The 24,178-nt window shown below is 43.1% G+C and overlaps 1 protein-coding gene across 1 annotated transcript; it reads left to right on the top strand.

Annotated features, from left to right (window-relative positions):
* The first annotated feature begins 2,028 nt into the window (after window positions 1–2,028).
* LOC142498505 (extracellular calcium-sensing receptor-like) lies at window positions 2,029–13,347 on the top strand. Its single transcript, XM_075606739.1, has 5 exons — window positions 2,029–2,286; window positions 6,716–7,558; window positions 9,625–9,852; window positions 11,826–11,949; window positions 12,431–13,347. Exons 1-5 carry the CDS (start codon window positions 2,029–2,031, stop codon window positions 13,345–13,347), a joined length of 2,370 nt encoding a protein of 789 aa, XP_075462854.1.
* The last annotated feature ends 10,831 nt before the right edge of the window (window positions 13,348–24,178 follow it).

Here is a 24,178-nt window from a genome sequence, read left to right as displayed (position 1 = left end):
CAACCTGTACCAGAATGATGGGAAGAAAAAAGTATAGAGATGGCTTGGAACGGCTCATTATCCGAAGCATACCACGTCATCTGTAAAACACGATGGAGTCAGTGTGATGGCATGGGCATGCATGGCTTACAATGGCACTTGGTCACTAGTGTTTATTGATGATGTGAGAAGACAGAAGCAGCCGGATGAATTCAGAAGTTATAGGGATATATTGTCTGCTCAGATTCAGCCAAATTCAGTGAAGTTGATTGGACGGCACTTCACTTTAAAGATGGACAATGACCAAAAACATACTGCGAAAGCAACCCAGGAGTTTTTTTTAAGGCAAAGAAGTGGAATATTCTGCAATGGCCGAGTCAATCACCTGATCTCAACCCGATCGAGCATGCATTTCCCTAGCTGAAGACAAAACTTAAGGCAGAAAGACCCACGAACAAACAACAATTGAAGACAGCTGCAGTAAAGGCCTGGCAAAGCATCACAAAGGAGGAAACCCAGCATTTGGTGAAGTCCATGCTTTCCAGTTTTCAAGCAGTCATTGACTGCAAAGGATTCTCGACAACGTATTAAAAATGAACATTTTATTTATGATTGTGTTATTTTGTCCAATTACATTTGAGCCCCTGAAATAAGGGGACTGTGTATGAAAATGGTTGCAATTCCTAAACTTTTCATACAATATTTTTGTTCAGCCCCTTGAATTAAAGCTAAAAGTCTGCACTTCTATTGCATCTTGGCTGTTTCCTTTCAAATCCATTGTGGTGGCGTACAGAGCCACAATTATGAAAATTGTGTCAGTGTACAATTATTTCCGGACCTAACTGTACATTTTTATAAATTGAGCAATGTGAGCAGAGAAGGCAGGATGAATACACGATAAATCACAGACATAGTGCATTAATGTATATTTATACTGTATATATTTTGCAGAATTGGAAAGGTCAAGAGTGCACAGTATGTCTGCTTTACTGAGGAGGAAACTTTCATGGTTAAAGCAGGATTGCAGGATTTCATTAAAAATTCAACAGTGTATGTGTTTTTTCTTAAATAAATGAGTTATGTAGCATTAGAGAACACATTTTTTAATTACTTTTTCTCACTCTTTATGCCCTTTTTAATGTTCTATTTGACATAAAATTAAACTTCCTTGGGTTGCAACCATTTAGGAATCTACACCACTTCCTCTTTCGAAATAGGTGACACTATTCCATGTCCTGGGAAACTGGATTCTCACTGATCTGTAGCTTAGATAACGAGATTACATTAATCACAAGGAACGGCAGCATTTATTAAACCAAACAAATTGGCCAAGAGGAATCGCACCCTGTAAATCAAACCTGGACTAGGGAATTTATTCATTTAACTGTTATGGTGCCGATCAGGGCATTATTGCATACAAACTCCCATGGGCTTAAATGGGATGTTCTGTACGATAGTGCCCCAATCACATCTTCACAGTTTAATGAATAACTCCCTAGGTGTCTTCAAGGAAGAATACATTATTTTAGCTTGGAGAATATAACCCTCTATTGTAGACAGGGGTATACAAAGTACTGGTTGAAATCTGGTTGAAATCTGTGCACAATCAATGTAAATAAGAAATTAATAATACTAGATGGTGTTGGTATAGCAAGAGGAAAATCCGTAATGCCACTCCATGTACAGTATTCACATAAAATACAGCTATAATGCAGTACAGGCGCTCCAGAACACCAGGATATATCATGTAAAGAACATCTATCTGCAGACTAAAGCATCAATGAACAACATTTCGGAATTAGTTCTTTCTCCTTTACGTGCAAAGAAGGGGAATAGGTTACAAGGTTATGGGACAAACTGGTTATTGGAGTATTTGAAGGACAAAAGAAGCTGAGAAGTTGGCAGGAGATTAAACTGATGCAGAGGAGGAGCATGTACAGACTGAAGGCAAAGAAAGAAACATCAATAATTAAATTTTGAATTACTTTATTTGTAAACCCTTTTTTCATTTTCAGATTTCATATTCGGTATTACCGCTTCCTCCTATCGATGGTGTACGCCACTATGGAGATTAATAACATGTCGGATTTCCTGCCCAATGTCACACTGGGGTTCAAACTCTTTGATTCCTGTTACAATGAAGTGAAGTCATTAATGGGAACAATGTGGATTTTATCAGGAAAGAAGGACATTGTGCCAAACTTTAATTGCTATGGAAGATTCATGCCACCTGCTATAGTTGGAGAAATGACATCAAAAGCCTCAATGCCAATAGCCAATATCCTGGGTCTCTACAGGTATCCTCAGGTAAGCAAACATTAACTCATCACTTTGAACACTCTGCTGATGAGACTGTGCAAGTCCAGCTGAATATTAGCAGAATGCTGGCAGAAATTATGACACTGGAGGAATCTTCATGTAAGTGAAATTACCAAAGACTACTTGCTTTCATGCGCTTTGGTAGTGCAGAAAATTTAGGAGATTTGATACTATATATCTACCGAATCGGCCGATAGGGCTATTTCAGTCGAAATTCTCTCTTGAAGTCAAAAATAGCCCAAGCGTCTGATTTGACGGATATAGAGAAAGCCCTTTAACATATGTAATATGGTACATACCTTCTAAAGGACCTAATGACCTATACTGCACCGACACACTTTATTCGAGCAAATACCCAGTATGTACCTGGCAGATACCTGGAATGCGCCGCTCCTCACCTCTGACAAGCCCCGTTGCGTTTGCCTTCCCAGCCTGGGTTCATGCCTGGCTGACGGGCGGCTGATCTGTTAAATGATAATGATTAGGATTTAATAGGCTGCAATGCTTCGCGTGTCTACCAGATGGCATAAATTCATGAATTGTAATGCAGTATATATATATATACTGTGCAGTATTGCAGCCAGCGGGAATAAAATGCTTCAATCCCTGCCTGGAAAATACCTCAATGCACTTGGGCAGAAAACAGTCACAAACTAGTGTATATCAGGACCTGGGAATAAACTATACGTGTCACATCTACACCTGACATCATCCACTTAACTAATGATGAACAAGTAGAAGGCACCACTGTTCTAGATATTCATAATTAAGCCCACATACTGCTAAACCTCCCACTTTGTGCCACAAATGACAAAGTCCTTTAATTGTGACTTTGTCAACATACAATGTTACATTCTTGCAAGAGTATTCCATTTATATTTATAGTCTACAAACAATTTAGCTAATGATCATCTAACAAAATATTAGCACTTAGAACAAAAGGAAAACCTTTTATTATGCAGTTGGGTACTAAATTATATAACCATTGATGTTTCATTCTTCATATTGCTCCATGAAATATATATATATATATATATATATATATATATATATATATATATATATATATATAGTGCTTGACAAATCACCACAAAAATCTACACATCACCTAGCCCTGCCCCTAGCCCCGCCCCTCAAAAAATGGCATATATTCCTAATAAGAATTGTGTGTGTGAGTGTGTGACTAGTCTTTGACTGGGTGGGTGACTGACTCACTGGGTGACTGAATGACTGACTGGGTGGGTTCTTGGGTGACTGACTGACTGGTTGACTGACCGGGTGGGTGACTGACTGACACTTGAGTGACTGGGTGACTTAGTGAGTGGGTGACTGAATGGGTGGGTGACTGAATGGGTGGGTGGGTAACTGCCTAGGTGGGTGGCTGGTGGGTGACTTTGACTGCCTTGGTGGGTAAGTGGGTGACTGCCTGGGTGGGTAGGTGACATGAATGCCTGGGTGGGTGACTGTATGGTTGGATGGGTGGGTGACTGCCTGGATGAGTGACTTCCCCTTGACTGACTGGGTGGATGACTGCCTGGGTGGGTGGGTGACTGTGTGGGTGGGAGACTGGGTGGGTGTCTGCCTGGGTGGGTGTCTGCATGGGTGGGTGGGTGACTGGGTGGGTGACTGTCCCCAATACATTTTAAAAAGACCCCCACCACCCCAATACATATACAAAATACCCCCACCTCCCATTACACATACAAAATACCCCCACCTCCCCAATACATATACAAAATATCTCCATCACCCCAATAAATATTCAAAATACACCAACCACCAAAATACATATACAAAATACCCCCACCACCCCAATAAATATAAAATTCAAACTTACCTTTGGGATGGTGTCAGCAGGGGAGGCAGTGGATGTGGAGGGAGGGTAGTGGATGCTGAGGGAGAGCAGTGAATGTGGAAGGAGCAGTGGGACCCAGGCCATGAGACCACCACACCCGTCTCCCCCAAACATCCCATCCTCTACCCGCTCAAAAAACCACCAGCGGGCGGCAGCGGTTACCGGGGGAGCGCCGGGAGAGAATTGCACCTGCCGCACGGCCACATTGCACTCACCTCCGCGACGGAGGAGGGAAGTGCCCGAAGGGAGCTGGAAGCCCCGTGCCAACCGCCCAGACTAACCCACGTCCATAGACTGATCCCCCGTCAGGAAGAGTGGATATGGGGAGAGTTATAGAGTGGGGGAGCATATGGAAACCGTGGTGGTCAGCCTGCCACTGAAGCATGTTTCTCTGCAGATATGATAGAAACACTTAATTTAACTTCTTCGCCAATGGCAATGGAGTTTCCTATGGCAGTGTGTGTGTGTTAAAGCAGCCAACCGCTCGGTCCCCCGCCAACCGCTCACTCCACCCCCCACAAACCCTGTCCCATCAACAGACCCGCCAGGGCAACCAAGGGGAAATGTGGGCCAGAGGGGGACATGTTGAGTCCAGAATCCACCTGCCAAATTTGCCCCCCTCACACGTCTGCCTACCTCTCGCACCGAGAGAGTGGTTGGTGTAGATAGAGCACAGCTTCAGACGCCCTGCAATATGAGGCAGGGAAAACAAAACCAGGCCACTCCGCAGTAGTATCAAAAAAATGTATTAAGCCAGAAAACACATACAGGGAACAAAAATAGGACAGATAGAACGCACCTACGCGTTTCGTACAATAGTACTTTATCAAGGTGAAGCAAGAGTAAAATAACAACCTATTTATACCCACCTTAGGCACTTCTAATCCAATGGGTTGCGGCGTCATGCGCCGACAGCTGCAAGCAGTCGCGGCTATGTGACGCACACTCCCAGGGATCAGGGTGCATCAGGCAGTACATATGATGCGACGGAGGTCACGTGGCAGCCCCTGTGTACTGCCATTTATATATATATATATGTACAGTGCTTGACAAATCACCCACAAATCTACTCGCCGAACCAAATAATCTACCCGCCTCTAGTCCCGCCCCAACCCCACCTCTAATCCCGCCCCAGCCCCGCATTTAAAAAAAAAATGAATAAATTCCTAGTAAGAACATTCGTTTTTTTGACATAGGTTTATTTATTGTATTACATTATACTACAATTAGTCATTGGTGTGTGTGTGTGTGTGTGTGTGTGTGGTATGGGAGAGAGAGAGAGAGAGAGAGAGAGAGAGGTATGGGAGAGAAAAAAAGCCAGATGTGAATGACTAGTTTCCTGCATTCCTTAACTAGTGCCTGGATGCCCCCGCTTCACAATATTTAAAGCAACAATCCCACCTGGGATCTTACCTGATCCGCAGACCCTCAATGTCCAGGTACCCTCATTCCCGCAATGTTATACATTGGAGGGGGAGGTGTTCCCTACCTGTCTTCTGGGTTAGGGGGGATTCCGATGTCTCCCGTGTGAAGCTTGAGTCAGATCTAGAAGAAAGCAGTATAGGTTATTTCGGTGTAGTATAGGGCAGTTAAGATATACAGGGTAAATAAGATATCCAGATCCAGATTGTGAGACAGAGAGAGATGGAGAGAGAGGGTGAGAGAGACGGAGAGAGAGGGTGAGAGAGACGGAGAGAGAGGGTGAGAGAGACAGAGAGAGAAGGTGAGAGAGACGGAGAGAGAAGGTGAGAGAGACGGAGAGAGGGTGAGAGAGACGGAGAGAGGATGAGAGAGACAGAGAGAGCGTGAGAGAGATGGAGAGAGTGTGAGAGAGACGGAGAGAGTGTGAGAGAGACGGAGAGAGTGTGAGAGAGACGGAGAGAGGGTGAGAGAGACAGAGGAGAGGGTGAGAGAGATGGAGAGAGGGTGAGAGAGACGGAGAGAGGGCGATAGACGGAGAGAGGGCGATAGACGGAGAGAGGGCGAGAGACGGAGAGAGGGCGAGAGAGACGGAGAGAGGGCGAGAGAAATGGAGAGAGGGCAAGAGAGACGGAGAGAGGGCGAGAGAGAGGGCGAGAGAGAGGGCGAGAGAGACGGAGAGAGGGCGAGAGACGGAGAGAGGGCGAGAGAGACGGAGAGAGGGTGAGAGACAGAGAGAGGGTATCTGATGGGGTGACTGGATGGGGTGATTGAGGGTGGGATGAGGGTGTGGGGTGACTGGGTGGGGTGATTGAGGTGTGGAATGATTGGGGGGTGATGGGGTGGGGTGATTGGGGGGGTGGGGTGATGGGGTGTCTGACTGGGTGGGAATTACTGACTGTCTGACTGGGTGGGCTGACTGGGCAGGGGGTGGGATGACTGACTATGACTGACTTTTGACTGACTGGGTTGGGGGGTGACTGACTGGGTGGGGGGGGGTGACTGACTGACTGTGTGGGGGGGTGACTTACTGGGTGGGGGGGGTGTATATATACACTCTTTTTAACTACAGAAATATAACACACTGAGAGGTTAATGAAACTTGAATTTTTTGTCTATTACATTTTATTTTCTTTCACCCAGGTCAGCTATGCCTCAGCTCACCCCCTTCTCAGTGATAAAATAAAGTTTCCATCCTTTCTCAGGACTATCTCCAATGACAACTATGAAGTTTTTGCCATTGCTCGGTTGGTGATGTACTTCAACTGGACATGGGTGGGTGTTATCACCACAGACAATGACCTTGGAAGGTCAGGTAGTCAGCTGCTAATCAAAGAGATTGAAAAGAACGGGGGCTGCATTGCATTCCTAGAAACTCTTCCTACCTACAGCTCCATGGAGTCTGTCTTAAGAATTGTAGACGTTGTTAAAAAATCAAGAGCCACAGCGATTGTTGTGTATTCCACCATGGAGAACCTCATCCCTTTAATGGAAGAGGCTTCCTTTCATAATATTACTGACAAAGTGTGGGTTGGCAGTGGCAGTTGGTCCATTTCTTCAGATTTTCCAAGAAAAGACATTTTAAAAACCTTAAATGGTAGCCTGGGGGTCGCACCTCAGAACGGGAAGATTCCAGGCTTCAAGGAATTTCTTTACAGCATACATCCTTCCAAGTTTTTAGATGACATCTTCATTAGGACATTTTGGGAGAATGCTTTTGGCTGTATTTGGCCAGCGGAGGAGACCAACAATTATACATCTACAAAACCATCTGAGGCAGGAACCCCTCAGTGCACCGGCAAGGAGAGGCTGGACAGTATTGATCCATCTGTGTATGATGTCTACAACTTCAGATACACATACAAAACTCACACCGCAGTTTTTGCATTGGCTCATGCTTTGCATCAGATGAGCTCCTGTGTGCCAGGTCAAGGACCATTCAAAAACGGATCTTGTGCCGATATTTACAATCATCAACCTTGGCAGGTACAACCTAGAACACATGTACAGTAGCATGGGTTGTTCCCTCTGGTGAGATATGTTAGAATATTAAGGTGCAGTGAGTGTTCGCAGCACTTCAATAAATAAATATAACACATATGTCTAATAAAAGAAAAAAAAACAGTGTTCTGTGGTACTTCCCAGCACTCTCACTTCCAAAACTGTTTTTATCTAGATTGAAGTTTTGGAAGTGGGAGTGCTGGGAATTACCATAGTCCCTAAATAGGGGAACTATGGGAACGGGCTACTAGAAGGTGTGTGGACCCAGAAGCATTAACGGTGCCTCCCTGCATTTTTTTTCATGTCTTGTATTTCTGTTTTTGCACTTCCTTACCTTGTCTGTGTGATCACTCCCCAAGTCTCTCCCTTCCATTCCCTTCCCCTTCACCTCAGATTTTACGTATATATTCATTTATCCTGTTTCGCCTGTATTGCGTTGTTACTGCCACAATTTTGTCAAATCAAACTGATATTTCATTTATTAGACATACGTGTCATATTTCTTTATTGGAGTGCTGGGAACACTCACTGTACCTTACATTGATCTTGGGGGAGAATGGGGGTCTCTCCACTGTTCCCTTTGCACCCACCACACGCATCATAACTTTAGATTCAAAAAAGTCTGTGCTGCCTATACCGCAAACTTTCTATGTTGGAATATTGTGAAATTGTGCACCCACCATTGAATCCTATAGAATACCTATGATTTTATGGGATATACTGGGATATGTTGTGTTATCTGGTAGAAAATAAGACATTTAAACCTTGTTTAAAATTAGTTGTTAAATGTCTTGTGAAATTATTCTTTTCAATTGGTTTTTCATGGTTGGGAAAATAAATGATCCTCCTTTTTAAAACATACATGATGCTGAGTACAGTCACTGTTATTACTAGATGTATTCAGAATCATTATAGAATGTTGTAAGTACAGTATATTTAGAAAATATGACGAGGGGTCACCTTTTCCCTGAGGACATAAACGCCCTGCAACAGAAAAATCTGTAAAAAAAAAAAACACGTATGCATTGTCATGCCAGATACACTGACTGTACCTGCTTTAATCAAAAAGATCTTTCTGTCTTATGTTGCTCTTTCAAACTAAAAGATATTTCTGGTCATTAAGGCCCATATTTACTATGTGAAGTCTTCTGGCAGGATACACCATTTACCTATAGACATTAATGGCTATAACATTTCTTCTTGCACTGGAAGGGATCTTATGGCCAGAGACGCCTTGGTACTGTAAGGATGGGAACCGGGGGCGGGAGGAATTTTTCTTGGACATGTTCAATAATATACATTTATTCACATTTCAAAATCGTACAAATCTATTTATGTGATTATTTTTGTAAATAATAATTATTACCGTCTGATTGTTTTATAATATATCAATTTTTTTTTATATTATTACTATAATACTATAACATTTTTCAACATGATCTATGAAGAAAGGTACAGGAACTGCGTTCCTCCGCGTTCCCTTTAAAATAACAGCCCTTTGTCCTACCTAGTTTTGTATTCTATTGCAGAATGGTTACTTTAAATAGTGTGATTTTCCAAATGTGAACTGCAGTTTTAATTCCTTGCAGAAATCCAGTTAAATCCAGTTAAATCAATATTTTTGCCCCAGCAATGTGACTAAATAATCTGTCATTCTTAGTTCCAAGTGCCAACCAGTTATAAATTCAATGTTAATAGCTATATACAGTATATATATATATAACAAAAAGAGGAAAGCACAAGCCCCATAGCGCAGATCAATATTAAACAGGCTTTAATAGATTGAATAAAATTGACCACTCACAAAGGTAACTAGAACATAAGCCACAAGAATAAAGACAGGGAGCCACGAGCAGCGTCGGCGACGGAAGATCCGACAGGGGACAGGACTCCACGTCTAGGCGATGACGCACTTCCGTTTCCAGTCAGGGTGTGATAAATATATACACACATGAAAAATTGTTTGTGTACATACTGTAGCTCAGTTTGCAAAACAGAAGTACAATCTCTCAGAAAATTGATTCCTGCTTTGATGATGTTTTGCCTTTCAGCTGCTCCATTACGTCAAAAAAGTAAACTTCAACAACACTGCTGGGGAGACGATAATTTTTGATGAGAATGGAGATGTTCCCTTGTCTGTGGACATCTTGAACTGGCAGCTCTTCCCTAATGGAAGCAGTCAATACGTCCACATTGGCAGCTATGATGCCCGCTCTCCGAAAGACCAAGAACTGCAGATTGACCAAAGCAGAATCTTATGGAATGGAGGACAGAGTCACGTAAGTATTATTATTCAGTGCTCAGTATAAGGTCTTAAATGTGTTTGAAGAAACTTATAGCTGATTCTTGATTTAAGTACAGGTCTGTATTTATACTGCAAATTTATAAATAAAATCATTGTCATTTATAATAAGTTGTACTATATATGTGCACTTACACAAGCTTAAAAAATTACCTGCACGAAACGTACTGTTATCTCCGTCACTTCTCCACGTGTGTCCAAAGTAGTGTTGAGCAGCAGGGAACCTGTTTCTGACATCAATTAAAAGGAGTTATCAATAAGGGTTATGACTAAAAACTAAAGCTGAGATTCATGCGATCTGGTAGAGTTATCAGAACTAGATCCTGCGTTAAATGCCATTCATGTTAATGGCAGTTTATGTGGGACGGAGCTCAGGGAATTCCAGCTATAGAAATATATAAGGATATATAATCCGAGGCCCAGAAGCATGAAGCTCCGTTATTCTATTTAACGTAATGTTAATAAAAATTAACATTGCTTTAAACCTAACTCCTATGCACTAAAGAGAGTAACGTTACGATAACCTAGAGTTACCCACTGACATTACTTATCGATACATTTATATGGACGTTAGGGTAACTTATATGCAATAAGATGCTAGTCACCTCTTAGTCTAAACTCACAGCTCTGATAAACCGTGTTAAAGTTATCGCAGGGAAATAACTTTATGATAAATTGGTCTCACCTAAACATGCCATTAATCACACCAAGACCATGATTATCCTAATGTTATTTCAGTCAATAGGCTATAATGACAAAGGGGTGTAAAAACTGGCACCCTAATATACTAGTTTGGTACGGTACTTGGCCCTTTCCATTGAAAAAGTTGTGTGTCAAATCGAGATATATGATGAATTATGTATGTATAATGACATTACAACCATACTGTAATTTTTGGGATAATTACAAAGAGATGGAAATACTCACTGTAAAAAAAAATTATACACACAGTTAAAGCAGTGTGGCTGAAAAATAAAGTGACCGAACAATATGTTAAATGACAAGGAACAGAATTTCTCTTCCTCTTTTTACGTTTAGGAAATGCACATGTGTTCTGTGTCTGGAACGCATGTGCGTTAATTGGAACGGATGTTCGATTTTTCCCAGTGCGCCTGGGCATCGTATTGGTTATCACGTTTCTGTGCTAATAACAAATAGGATTTATCGGTACAATACTGCTTTGGGTGACAGACGTGATTTTTGCATATAATTAGTTTGGGAGATACCCATTAAACTAAGGAAAAATAATGTCTGTTACCTGGTTTGGCAAAAACGCATTATTTTAACAGGGCTTCATGCATCAGGGCCAGGGACAATGCATGAGAACTGAGACTGAGATCTAAGACTGGAACAGTCTCTAATGTCTAGGTTTAGGACTGAATAGGTCTGCAAAAGTCATTCACTCAAAAACTAAAAAGAATATAAACGTTGCTATTGGTGTTTGGTCTGTTTTTGTTTTCCTATATACCCCATTGGTTATTGGATACAATGGGCTATAGAAATCCTGTATTGTACTGGTAACTCCTGAAGTGGAGTAAAAGGTTGGAGATGGACATTTGGTGAATAGGGTTTTTTTTTAGATTTGAGTAAATAAAAGAGACAGCAGGGATATGATTTTGGAACTGCACTATACACAATACACTATACAATAATGGCTACAGTATGTACTGTACTCTGAACTACAATACCACAACCACAAAATTCTAAACTAATTCACTGCAATCACTACTTGTTCACCATACTCACATTTCATTGTCCTAGAAAACAGACCTTGTGCTTATGTGCACGCTATTTTATTATAGACGAAATAGACACACCCAATTGACCATGCCTTACATGAAGTGTGTGTGTGTAGCCATGCGAGCAAAGCACGACATCCCATGGTTGATCTACTACATTGTATTGTGCACTCAAAGTGATATAATTATTCTCAACTCACTTTTCTTTCAGGCTCCTTTATCAATCTGCAGTGCCCCATGCCCAAAAGGCCACAGAAGAGCCACACGTCAAGAACAAAAGATCTGCTGTTTTGATTGCATACCATGCTCCGAAGGGGAGATCCTCAACCCTGCAGGTGTGTAATACTTACAATTACAGTACACATACTGTACTTCCAACATGTGTTACTAATTTAGTTACTGAAAAAGATTAGCAAATCATTATTATCCTAAAATCTATGGTTAGTCTATCTTATACCTGAAGGTTGGATATAAATTGTCAGCATCCACTGATCATTCAAATCACTATACATATCACCTTCGGAATATGATGCAGGGGTCCATAGTTCTGCTCCTAATTATAAATTCTCAAAAAATCAATATACTGTAGACATAATATAAATTATTGTTTGCTCTGTATGAAGAGATTGGAAAACAATGATTTCGGAAAACACATTGAAGTCCTACCTTGTGGGAATATGGACAACTCTTTCTTGACACCGATAGTATCAGCCTCATCTTCAAGACTGGAACAGTGTATGTGTTGTCCATTCTCTATATGTACTGTACAAACTCGGCAATCATTTTTATCTAATAATTATTTTCATTTTTTTTCAGATAACAGTGAATGCCTCAAGTGTCCAGAAGATAAATGGCCTGATACCTTAAAAGAGGTGTGTGTGCCAAAACTCATCCAGTTCCTCTCCTATGAAGAGTTTTTAGGAGCCTCTTTGGCTGGTATTTCAATAATTTTGTGTTTGCTCACAGTTTCTGTGCTCTGCTTGTTCATAATAAAGCGCAAGACTCCCATAGTAAAGGCCAATAACAGGGAGCTAAGCTACCTCCTCCTCATCTCCCTCATTCTCTGCTTCCTCTGCTCCTTGATATTCATTGGCCGCCCGACCATGACAACCTGCATACTTCGCCAGGTGGTGTTTGGAGTCATATTCTCTGTTTGCCTTTCCGTGATACTGGCCAAAACTATCACTGTCATCATGGTGTTCAGTGCTACCAATCCGGACAGCAGGATAAGAAAGCTGGTGGGATTCAGGATTCCCAGATATATTGTTCCTTTCTGCACAATGGTCCAGATAATCTTGTGCACTGTCTGGCTAATCATTTCTCCCCCCTTTGCAGAACTCAATATGACAACAGAAATTGGAACCATAGTTATTGAATGCAATGAGGGATCCAAAGTGTTATTTTCATGCGTCTTGGGCTATATGGGTCTCTTGGCCTTGATTAGCCTCTTAGTGGCATTTCTGGCCAGGAAGCTCCCTGACACCTTTAATGAAGCCAAGTTTATCACTTTCAGCATGCTGGTTTTTGCCAGTGTTTGGGTGACATTTATCCCAGCTTATCTCAGCACCAAAGGCAAACACATGGTGGCTGTGGAGGTGTTTGCCATCTTATCTTCAAGCTCTGGGCTCCTTGTTTGTATATTTTTCCCAAAATGCTACATTATTATAATACAGCCTCAGATGAACAGTAAAAAGTATATAACAGGGAGAAGCAGCAATAAGAGAGGATTGTGAGTAGGACCTTGTACATATCACTCGCTGATCATCGCAACCTGTATATCTGGCTTAGATCAGAAAAACATGAATAGGAATACTATACCTCAGGTTGTAACACTCCAGTATGACCATTCATGAGTGTGCAAATATACAGTACATGAGAATAAAAGAATTTTAAAGGGAGTCAACATTCTTTAAGTTATGGTGGGTGAAAAAATGCAACAAAAAACATCCACAGTTAGCATATAGCTAATAAAGAATATCACTTGTGAGCACATTCACTTGTCTTAGACAGGTCTGCACCCCTGCCTTTCAACCATTATCACCTAGCATACAGTGCTCCCACTGCAGCAAGGGATTCTAGGAAATGACATTAAAATGAGCGCACAATGTGTCAACTTTTGTCTGGAAAATCCATTCACATGGAGCCCATTTAAGCAAAGATGCACCCTCTGTGGATTCCGCAATCCGCTGATTTATTTTAAGAATCAAATCCAGCGTCAGTGGATTGTATCAAATGGCAGTTATGGATTAATCAATGTGGACTGAAACTGTAACAATCCAGCGGCGGATTTTGCACACTGGAACGGATTGTGAATGACAAATTTGTAAAATTCTGTGAAACGGATTTGGACTGATAAAACAATCTCTCTTACACAGTACTTCTGTATTGTGTGTCCTAGCTAAATCTATATCTTGATATAAAATCCAAAACGAACAGACGATACTGTTCTGTGGCTCATAACTCAGAATGATAAGACTCTTTGACACCAAGACTAAAGGACTTAATGCGGACATGGGTTTTCTCACACCCTATCAAAATTGCTTGTAATTATCCTGCTTGCCTCATTCTTATTCACACTTTCTCTCTCCCCCCCTGTATCCCTACCCCTCCCCACCTTTCTTTGACACCGTTCCCTGGCTTCAAACACATTTAACACCCTACCTTATCTACAATAAATATCTGCTGTTTTTTATTTCCTCTCTCTACGCTGTTTTAGCCATTGAATCCTTTGTATATCAGTATTGCTTGACCTGAAGAAGAGAGGATAACTCTCGAAAGCTTGTCCTATGACATAAATTGTTAGTCCAATAAAAAAGGTATCACCTAATACTGAAGAACTCATTTATTCTGCACTATCGCAACTGGACTAACACGGCTATTTTCTGCTTTATATATATATATATATATATATATATATATATATATATATATATATATATATATATATATATATATATATATATATATATGCAAATACAACTGTCTGCTCATCTGCATGTCTTAGGCAGGTCTGCAACCCCGCCTTTCCCCATTATCACCCAGCATACAGCACTTCCACTGCAGCAAGGGATTCTGGGAAATGACATGCAAATAAGCACACAGTGTCACTTTTTGCCTCAAAAACCATTTTTAACATGGTTCCCTATAGGCTAAATGTTAAAAATGGTTTTTGAGGCAAAAAGTGACACTGTGTGCTTATTTGCATGTCATTTCCCAGAATCCCTTGCTGCAGTGGAAGTGCTGTATGCTGGGTGATAATGGGGAAAGGCGGGGTTGCAGACCTGCCTAAGACATGCAGATGAGCAGACAGTTGTATTTGCATATTTGCTTCCCTGTGGAGGGTTTTTGTCACTTTTTTTACTCACCATAACTTAACTATATATATATATATATATATATATATATATATATATATATATATATATATATAGCCACAGAACAGTATCATCTGTTCGTTTTGGATTTTATATCAAGATATAGGTTTAGCTAGGACACACAATAATTTTTTATATATATATATATATATATATATATATATATATATATATATACATACAGCTGAACCCCCATTATAACGCGGTTCTCGGGTTCCACCCGATACGACTGTTATAACCAGGATCGCAATTTTAAAAAAAATGCCCGCCGTGATCAGGGATTACGCATCCGCCAGAGGGAGAGAGCTGGGATAACTTTCCCAGCGCTCCATGAAACCGGCGTCGCAGCAGCAGTAGCAGCTGATCTGTGCAGAGAAGCTGTGAGTCTGCGAGAGGAGGGTGGATGGAGAAGCGGGATGTCAGCTGTGTGTGTCCCCGCAAGGAACCAGCTCCCTTCTCTCCTCCCCCCACAGCAGAGGTACAGGGAGTGAGGGAGAAGTGTGTGTATGTGTATGTGTGTGTGTATGTGTGTGTGAGAAAGTGTGTGGTGACATGCAGGAAGAGGGGATGTGATTGGCAAGTGGGATGGGATGTGCAGGGGTGATGTGCAGGCAGGGGATGGGATGTGTAGCAAGGTGGGATATGATGGGCAGGGGGGTGGGATGTACAGGGGGGTGATGTGCAGACTGGGGGAGTGATGTGCAGGAAGGGTTGATGTGATGGGCAGGGGGATGTGATGTGCAGGATGGGGGGGTGATGTGCAGGCAGGGGGATGTGATGTGCAGGAAGGGGTGATGTGCAGGCAGCGGGTGTGTGATGTGCAGGAAGGGGTGATGTGCAGACTGGGGGAGTGATGTGCAGGAAGGGTTGATGTGATGGGCAGGGGGATGTGATGTGCAGGATGGGGGGGTGATGTGCAGGCAGAGGGATGTGATGTGCAGGATGGGGGGGTGATGTGCAGGCAGAGGGATGTGATGTGCAGGAAGGGGTGATGTGCAGGCAGCGGGTGTGTGATGTGCAGGAAGGGGTGATGTGCAGGCAGGGGGATGTGATTTGATGGGCAGGGGGGATGATGTGCAGGCTGGGGGGGGTGATGTGCAGGCAGGGGGATGTGATGAGATGGGCAGGGTGGATGGGATGTAATATGCAGGCTGGGGGGTGATGTGCAGGAAGGGGGGATGGGATGTGATATGCAGGCTGGGGGGTGATGTGCAGGAAGGGACTGTTATGTGCAGGAAGGGGGGATGGGATGTTATGTGCAGGGGAGTATTGTGTGTGTGTGTCCGTCCATCTGTTAGCAATAAAGCTAAGGTGTGCTGAGGCTTACCAGCGTTTAGTAAATCTGGGCCCTGGCACGTTACAGTAAAATACCAGATGGGAGTAAGAGGAAAGGATTGCTATATAGCAGTTCTAATCTCAATTCACTGCAACATACTGTATGATTGCCTTCTGATTTCTTTGGGGAAAGGAAGGGTATCTTAATCCTTTCTAATCTACACACGCTACTGTGAACATTTTGAGGCAACATTTTACAAAGTGTGCAGTCTGTCTTTACCATTGAGATTACCAAATTTAATTAAATGATGTATTTCACATTTTTGCATTATGTTTACAATCTGAAATAAAATAAAAATACTATTTATTTATCTTACTGTGTTGTGTAGTTAATCAATTTAGTGCTGGTATGAGCTTTTTGGGCATGTAGCACTGTGGCTGTTTATCTTTAGTTATATTACATGTAGTGACAGATTTCCAATTAGGCCCGCTAGGCCCAAACCTAGGGCGGTAAAATATGGAGGAGGCAAAAATTTCCGTCCCCATATATATTTGAAGCGTTCTCGGGAATGCACTTATATATCTAACAGGAATGTACTTATATATCTAACAGAAATGCATTTACAAGTGTTGGCCGCCTCCTTTCTGCAGCCCACATCTCCTTTGGAATCCCAGCGCCAAATGACGCTGCAGATGCCCCAAAGTGACGACACACGGCGTCTCGTTGCCATGACAATGTGACATTGAAACACCAAATGACGTCATTACGTTGCGTTACTATGGAGTAGAGTGCGGCAGCAAGGAGGCGGCTGACACAGCTAAGGCTGCGTCCACAGAGGGGCAGACCGCGCTGACGTGTCCGCACGCTGAAAGATCAGACTGCCTAAAGGCAGTGATCACGTCTATACAGCGTGCGCATGGAAGCGGGAGAGGGCACGTGATGGGGCGGTCACGTGAGCGGTTCGCCCCCAATGAGGGCAAACCTGCTCCGTGACGTCAGTGGCCCACCCATAGACATGCCCCCGGACAGCGTGCGTACTAAAGCCCAGGAAAGCACCGGCTTTCCCTCACCCTCCGCGCGCCTCCACACAGCTGCTGTGTCTATGGACACAGCCTTAGTGCCTAGGGGTGGCAGATTTTCCAATCCGCTGCTGATTACATGCGGTCACAATCTCAGTTGTGCTCCTTTTTGATACAAATATATACTGTATGCTGTGGTGGGTTTGGGTTTTGATCTTACAGGGGCTGTGTGTGTTAGTGCTGGGATACAACAGCAAAATGTTGTCTTGCTTCATTGTTGCTGTTTTTTATGGCCAATTTGTCCTGTTACATGATGTGGAAGATCTGAAAGTGACTCAGTATGCTAAATAAGTTGACATTACCTAGATCTTTTAATGCAGCCATTTGCAGAATTAAGACATTTTCTTCTTAGCTAAATAATTTATAATCAATTGGAATATCCAAGTTATATTGAGATATCCCTGAACAGTAGTAAACCAAAGCAAATTTTAGCTGAAAACTGGGGTTATTCAGCTGCTGAATTTTATCAGCGACACCATACAGTACTCTTCAACTGTTCTTAAGTAGCAAGTAATGTACAGTATATCCAGTGCACTACAAACCTGTATATACACAATTCAGTATCTCTTTTAGGACATAAATGTTTCAATCCCCACATGGACTTTTAGTGAGATATCTTGGCAAGGGTCATGTAAGTAGAGATGGTCGAATCTGGCGGAATTATTTCTCAGGATTTTCCTGGGCTTCTTGCGCCGTATCTGATCCGGGAAATTAAATCTGGAGGCAGATTGCTTCCTTTTAAATCCACGCTGAATACACGTAATCTGCTTTTGGATTAAGGCCGTGCAGCGACTATGTAATCAATGCCTGGAATCCAATGTAATCTGTTACATTGATTACATGCAGTTTCAAAAAACAAAAGTATATAAATTGCCCCACTCACTTCCTGCCTGCACACACTTTTTGGGTGTGGGAAGGGAAAGGGTCTACTGGGGCTTGGGAGCGAAATAGAGAGAGCGATTTAAAAATAATTTAGGAAGGAAAACAAATTTAGACAGAGTTTTCTTCTTCTTCTTATTATTTTTTTGGCTTTCATTTATTTTTATTTTTATGAGGGATGTCAGCTGGGGCAGGAGGGTCTGTGCCTCAGGCTCAGTTTGCAGGAGATTGGTGGGACTGCAAACCCATAGAAATTAGCAGAACTCACGAGATGATAGAAAAAATAAAAAAGATTTATTGATCACATAATAAAAAAGAACTTATGGAAGTGCCAACTCGGTGCAAAACCTGTTGGAGGAGACTTTTGTCCCTGTGTTGTATTCTTGTGCTGTGTTTTTTATTATGTAGTTGTAGCCCTTGTTATGCCTCCCCCCCCCCAACTGAGGGGTCTACTTCTTTTGCTACTCCATGTATGCGGTGGTGCGTATCTGTGTGGCAACAAGAGAGCTGAGTGCTCCGAGGTGTTTTGAGGAGGACAGGACAGGGTGTACCGGTACCTTATTTGTCGTTGCAGCACATCCAGTCAGCATGGATTCTCTGGATGGAGGAGAGTCCATGCTGACACCTTTCTTGGTTCTCAGACAGTGAATCACACTGGTGATGGTACAATGGTGCTTATTGCAGGTTTAGATCTTACAGCATTGCATATCTTTCCTATTAGGCATGGTGATGGTAATGGTGCTCCTCCTGAGGCCTCCTAGTGAGACCCAGGGTAACTGGTACTCACTCCACAGGGGGAGGAAAGAGACACACCCACTTTTGTGAGAGTGCCAGAATTTATACCCTTGGGTGTGACTGTAAATCCGCCTCATAACAAGACAGATCTGGATACTGACAGGCCATCACATCAACTTTGTGACTCAATCAATATCCACCCCTCAGGCTGACACTCTCTGGCTGTTGCTAGGCCCGCCCTTAGATATATCAATGTCTCTAAGGCTGCAAAAGCACACAAGGCCTTTCTGTAGAACGATGCAAAAAATATATTGACCACCTTAAGAATGTTTTGCCTGTTCTCATTGCCCATCAAGGTCTTGCTATAGGCATATGGGGGTGGGGGGGGGGGTTGCACTTGTGGGGGATGGAAACAAAAGAAAACAGCGCACAACGCCAAATAGTGAAGCAAATTCAACAATATATTATAGAATTATAAAGGGGGTAATATATCTGCGTACATGAAAAAAGTTGGTAAAAGGCATGTAGTGTGTATCACACTGTTTACCACTCGGCAGCTGTTAGCTGTAGATTCAGGTGCTTGCTTCCCTCTGCTGCTGCAGCTCAGTTGATTCTGGGGCAGGACGTCAGTCTTTTCACTCCCAAGGGGATTTCCCTTCATGCAGCCAGGTTCAGCAGCTGGTACTGGGGCTCGGTGAAATCGCTCCTGCTTCCTGGCCGATATGAAGCTGCTCCTGTACCTCGGCAGGTGTATCCTCTGCACAGAGGTTAAAACGCAGCTTGCTGGGGTGCCCTCAGCGTGCCACGGTGCCGCTCGGTCGCGGGACGCTGTGTAATGACGTCACTGTCTACACAGCAGTGGTGGATTCAATAGGGAAGTTTGAACAGTCTTACAAAGTCTCTCACAAGTGTCCAAAACAGCACACTGGATGAAATAAAAACAGGACAGGCCAATACATAGACAAAGGCCAATGTAAGCAGATATAAGGCAATAGAATGTTACATCCAACTAGTTTCGTAGAATTAACTACTTCTTCGGGGCCCTGAGGAAGGTCTCTCTGTGGGACCGAAACGTTGGCTTACGTGTATTTCATGTTGTGAATATAGATTTTTGGATTAACCCCGTGCGGTGTGCTGTCTCTTTACTGGTCTTTGGATTGGTTCGTATCATACTTATTCTCTATGGGACTAGCATCTGCTATTATAACCTTTTCTACTGCAGTGTGCTGACTGACCTTCATGTATATATATATATATATATATAAACACAGAAAAAACAGGCGCACTCATAGCGTAAAAAGGTATAACAATATTTATGGAGTAAAGGATTTAAAATGCACACTCACAAACATAGCTTAATAAAAAGCAAATTTGAGTATAACTCAGCCAGCCCGACACAGGAACCAGATGACTTCAGTGTCCGGTGTAGATTCACTGCAGCAGCCTCTATGGACGCCTCCGCAGCCCGGAGAGCACGAGGGACGCCACCTTCCTCTCAATCCGGCGTCACACAGTGAGTTCTCAGCTCCAGATATCGCGAGAACTCAGTGACGTCAGTGGATACAGCCGGAACAAGTTCACATAAGTGTATCTAGTGGACAGCTGAGATAAATGTTTCCAAAGAAACAGCAAATGCTATGGCAAGCTTGTGAGTGAATAATTATTAAAATGAAACAGTACACCTCCACCAAACACTCTCTATGCGTTTCGTCTCAAAAGAGACTTCATCAGGAGTGACAGCACAGGTGCGGAACATAATTTTATAGTTAGATGAACCAATCAGAACATAGAAGACTACTAATTGCTAATCAGGTGCACAAGGTCAATGCCAGGATCAAATTAACCCCCATATGTTCGAGAACACATACGGGCCAAATAGACCAACAGTACTAGAGAAAGTGACCAAATAGACAGATACAAGTGATAACATACAATTTAACAAATAAATTAAAATGCATATAAATACTACAGCAAGATATAATATAGCATAATGTAATATATTATAGCATCATTGGCTTAGTATTGTACTAATGTAATAAACAGATGCTAGTAGAGAAATATCAAAACTCCACATAATTGGGGTCAATAAATCTCCACTAGAAAGTACATATAAAGAGATAATGACTAAAAGATTCAGAGAGATCAGAGTACAAATGGAAAAAGGAGGGAAGGGGGGGAGGGAAAAAAAGGGGAACGGGGGAGGGGGGGGAAAGGGTGGAAGGGAAAAACGAAAAAAAAGGGGGGGGGATAAAAATGGGGTAAAAACAATATTGGAAGGAATGGAACAATAGCACGGGGAAGGATTTTGGATCAATGGTGGTCACGCAAGCAAAGCTGGCACAGCCATATATACAATTTGTTTGTTTTAATATTTGTAGCATATCTAAACCACTGTCATAAAGGGACAATCAAACACATCATCTAGACAGTGCGGTAATGCACGTGCCACCACGGAGGGAACGAGATACAAAAGCCATAAAAGGGTGGCTTTTATTGCACTTCTGCTACACCGTGTTTGGCGAATCTCCCCCACGACAAGACCGAATCGGCGTTGCTGTAATACAGTTAGAAAAGGTGGAGAGTAAACCCCAAGTGTCCTGCGCTCTAACTGGAGCAAATTCTTGTTTGTGTTGAAGGTATGCAGCCTCTATATATAGAAATGTAGGCAATGATGTTGCAGATTAAAGGAATAAATGGATAAAGTCCAGAAGGGGGGGGGGGTGGGGGGAGGTATGGTTGCTATGAAGCCACGGTGGGGGGGCCGATTAGCAGAATATAGATAGAGGCAGGAGAAGAAGCCCTGATAGGAGCCTCTCTCATGAACTCACGGCAGTCTATATCTGCTGCCCTTACCCGACCTGGTCACCTCTCCGCTCGTCTCTCATCGCTGTCCCCGCTTCACGAATATCCCACAGGGTGGATGTCGTCTGGCAGCCTCTCAGGGACAGGAGCCCACCGTCTGTGTACGTCCTCTTCGCCTCTCACCGCTCCACGCTCCGTACGCAGACGGTGGGCTGCGGTTGGCAGATCATAATGCTCTGTGGCATCTGTCCATCTCTAGTTTCTCATTGGGGGTATCAGGGAGCAGACTCTACAGCCATCTGGACACAAAGTCCTCGCAGTCTCCCACAGATTCCGGGACTCCCCTGATCTTAAAATTGTTTCTTCGGTCCCGGTTTTCTGCGTCTTCTTGTCTTTCCCTCAGATCGTTAATTTGCAGCTAAAGATCTTGTGACGGTTCAGGGGATTCCTTCCCCTCCATGTCTCCCTCCTGCCTCTCATGCTCCTTCATTGCCTCCCCACTCTGTTCTACCTTCCTCCTCCCGCATTCGTCCCTCTGCGGAAGTCCCTGACGCTCTCTCAGCATCTGCGCACGTTCCCCGCAGGGCACGCGCCTCCTCAGTCTCCCGTTTCCCTGTACAATACTCCACGCTCACGATCTCCCTCTGCTCCCGCTCCGGTCCCCTTACCTCCTGTAGACTCCCCTCCGGTTCTCCCTCCACCCTCGGCGAGTGCTCCTGCGGCGCTCCGCGCGTCTCTTGACACAGCCTGTGCGCGCACACTCTAACCTTACAGAGGGCGCGCACACACGCTCCTCTTGTAGGCCTTCCCAGACCTCTACTTGTACTGGATTACCCTGCTCTCTACTGCCCTTGAACCCTGCTTATGGACACGACTTTGCTGACTTCTCTTATCCCTGGACTCTGGCTTACGGACTTTATGATCCTGCTCTCTATACCCCTGTACTCTGGCACACGGACATCACTATCTTTACTCTGAATCCCAAAGCGTTGCAAGTATAGCTAACCATCTTTCTACAGGCCCGGCTACACCATACCACACTCCGGGCACGCCCTCACTGCTGTGGGTGCGTGGTAAAACCCTTCCCACCTCAGTACTGGGGACTGGCCAGGTCTGCGGGCATACAGGGGTTACAGATCTGCAGTTTTCTTTTAATTTTTCTTTGTAACTTTTGTGGTAAGAATCTAGCTGCGTTTCTATGTGTCCGGTCCTCTCCCCCAGATTGCCAACTTCTTTTTTTAGTTCCTTGATCTCTGCCTGTAAGAGTGTTTTCAGGTCTTTATAGAGACAGTTGAAATCACTTCTCCATACCGGTAACATCTCAGGGTTGTCACTCTCTTCCTCCTCACCTTCATGCTCAGTATCTGAGCCCTGGTTTGAAACCGACGCCATTGTGAGATCCTCTCCTGGAGCCGCCAAAGTAGTCAGGCAGCCCCTTCTTCCTCTGGGTTTTTGCAATTCTTTTCGACATCCCCGTGTCTTACTGCTCCTGTTAGGGTTATCTCCAAGTGTTTTTGCTAGTTTTTAAAGGTTTTTATTAATATTGTCTTTAAGCGGGGCACAGAGCTCTCAGGTTATCCAACCATACTCTCTGCCGGCGTGCATGCGCCTCTGTCTATTTGGATTTTTATCATACAGTACATTGGGACATTAATGGACTTTTGTTCTCCCACAGACTCAGTGATTGCCATCAGAGTGGTTGTGTTATTTCGCACTTTATCCATTGTTGCCTAGGTCCTTTAATATATTGTAGTATTAGACCATTTTTAAAAAATCCTATTTACATGTATGTTTTTCTTATCCTATATTCTCATTTATAGCACATGGGTTATTTTTAGTAAAGCGTTTGGACATCCCCAGTTTATATTCCTTACCTGGTTTTTGGAGGTGAGCTTCCTTTTTGAGATATATGTATATATATATAGCCCATGACACACATATATTCTGTACATACATATACAACAGTATAAAATGCACATCATGTCTACAGTATTTAACTCTCACCTATACACAGCAACAACAACCCAAATACTTCAAGGACCACCTTTAGGTTTGTGAGGTACCTCAATGGGTTTGACACAGTTTAGATAGCATTATTCTCAAAAAGGGATTATTTATAATTTTCTTCCCCAATTTAACCCTGAATATTCCGGTTATCTCTAATTGTACAAGCTAAGGACTCTATAGTGAGTGCAAACAGTTGGGAGAGGGGACATCCTTGTCTGGTTCCATTTGTTCTTTTAATTGTTTCCAAATTCCCTCCTGGTAATTCTAGGGTTGCCTTTGGGAGATTATATGGGATCTGCACAACAGAAACCGAATGCCATCAGTGTCCTGTTTAGGAATGCCATTTACACTAATCTGATTAAATGCTTTTTCATTCAAACTCGGCAAGATAGGTTTAGGCTTTGTGGACTTA

This window comes from Ascaphus truei, chromosome 7 (genome assembly GCF_040206685.1).
Source record: "Ascaphus truei isolate aAscTru1 chromosome 7, aAscTru1.hap1, whole genome shotgun sequence".
Classification (NCBI taxonomy): Eukaryota; Metazoa; Chordata; class Amphibia; order Anura; family Ascaphidae; genus Ascaphus; species Ascaphus truei.
Note: the sequence above shows the minus strand (reverse complement) of the source record. Positions and strands in the feature narration are given on the sequence as shown.

Excerpts from the sequence above, each read along its gene's own strand:
- LOC142498505 (XM_075606739.1), top strand. The coding sequence starts at position 2,029 with ATGGTGTACGCCACTATGGAGATTAATAACATGTCGGATTTCCTGCCC. Across the intron at positions 7,559-9,624 it reads ACAATCATCAACCTTGGCAG|CTGCTCCATTACGTCAAAAA; the intron begins GTACAACCTAGA and ends TTTGCCTTTCAG. Across the intron at positions 11,950-12,430 it reads GGAGATCCTCAACCCTGCAG|ATAACAGTGAATGCCTCAAG; the intron begins GTGTGTAATACT and ends ATTTTTTTTCAG.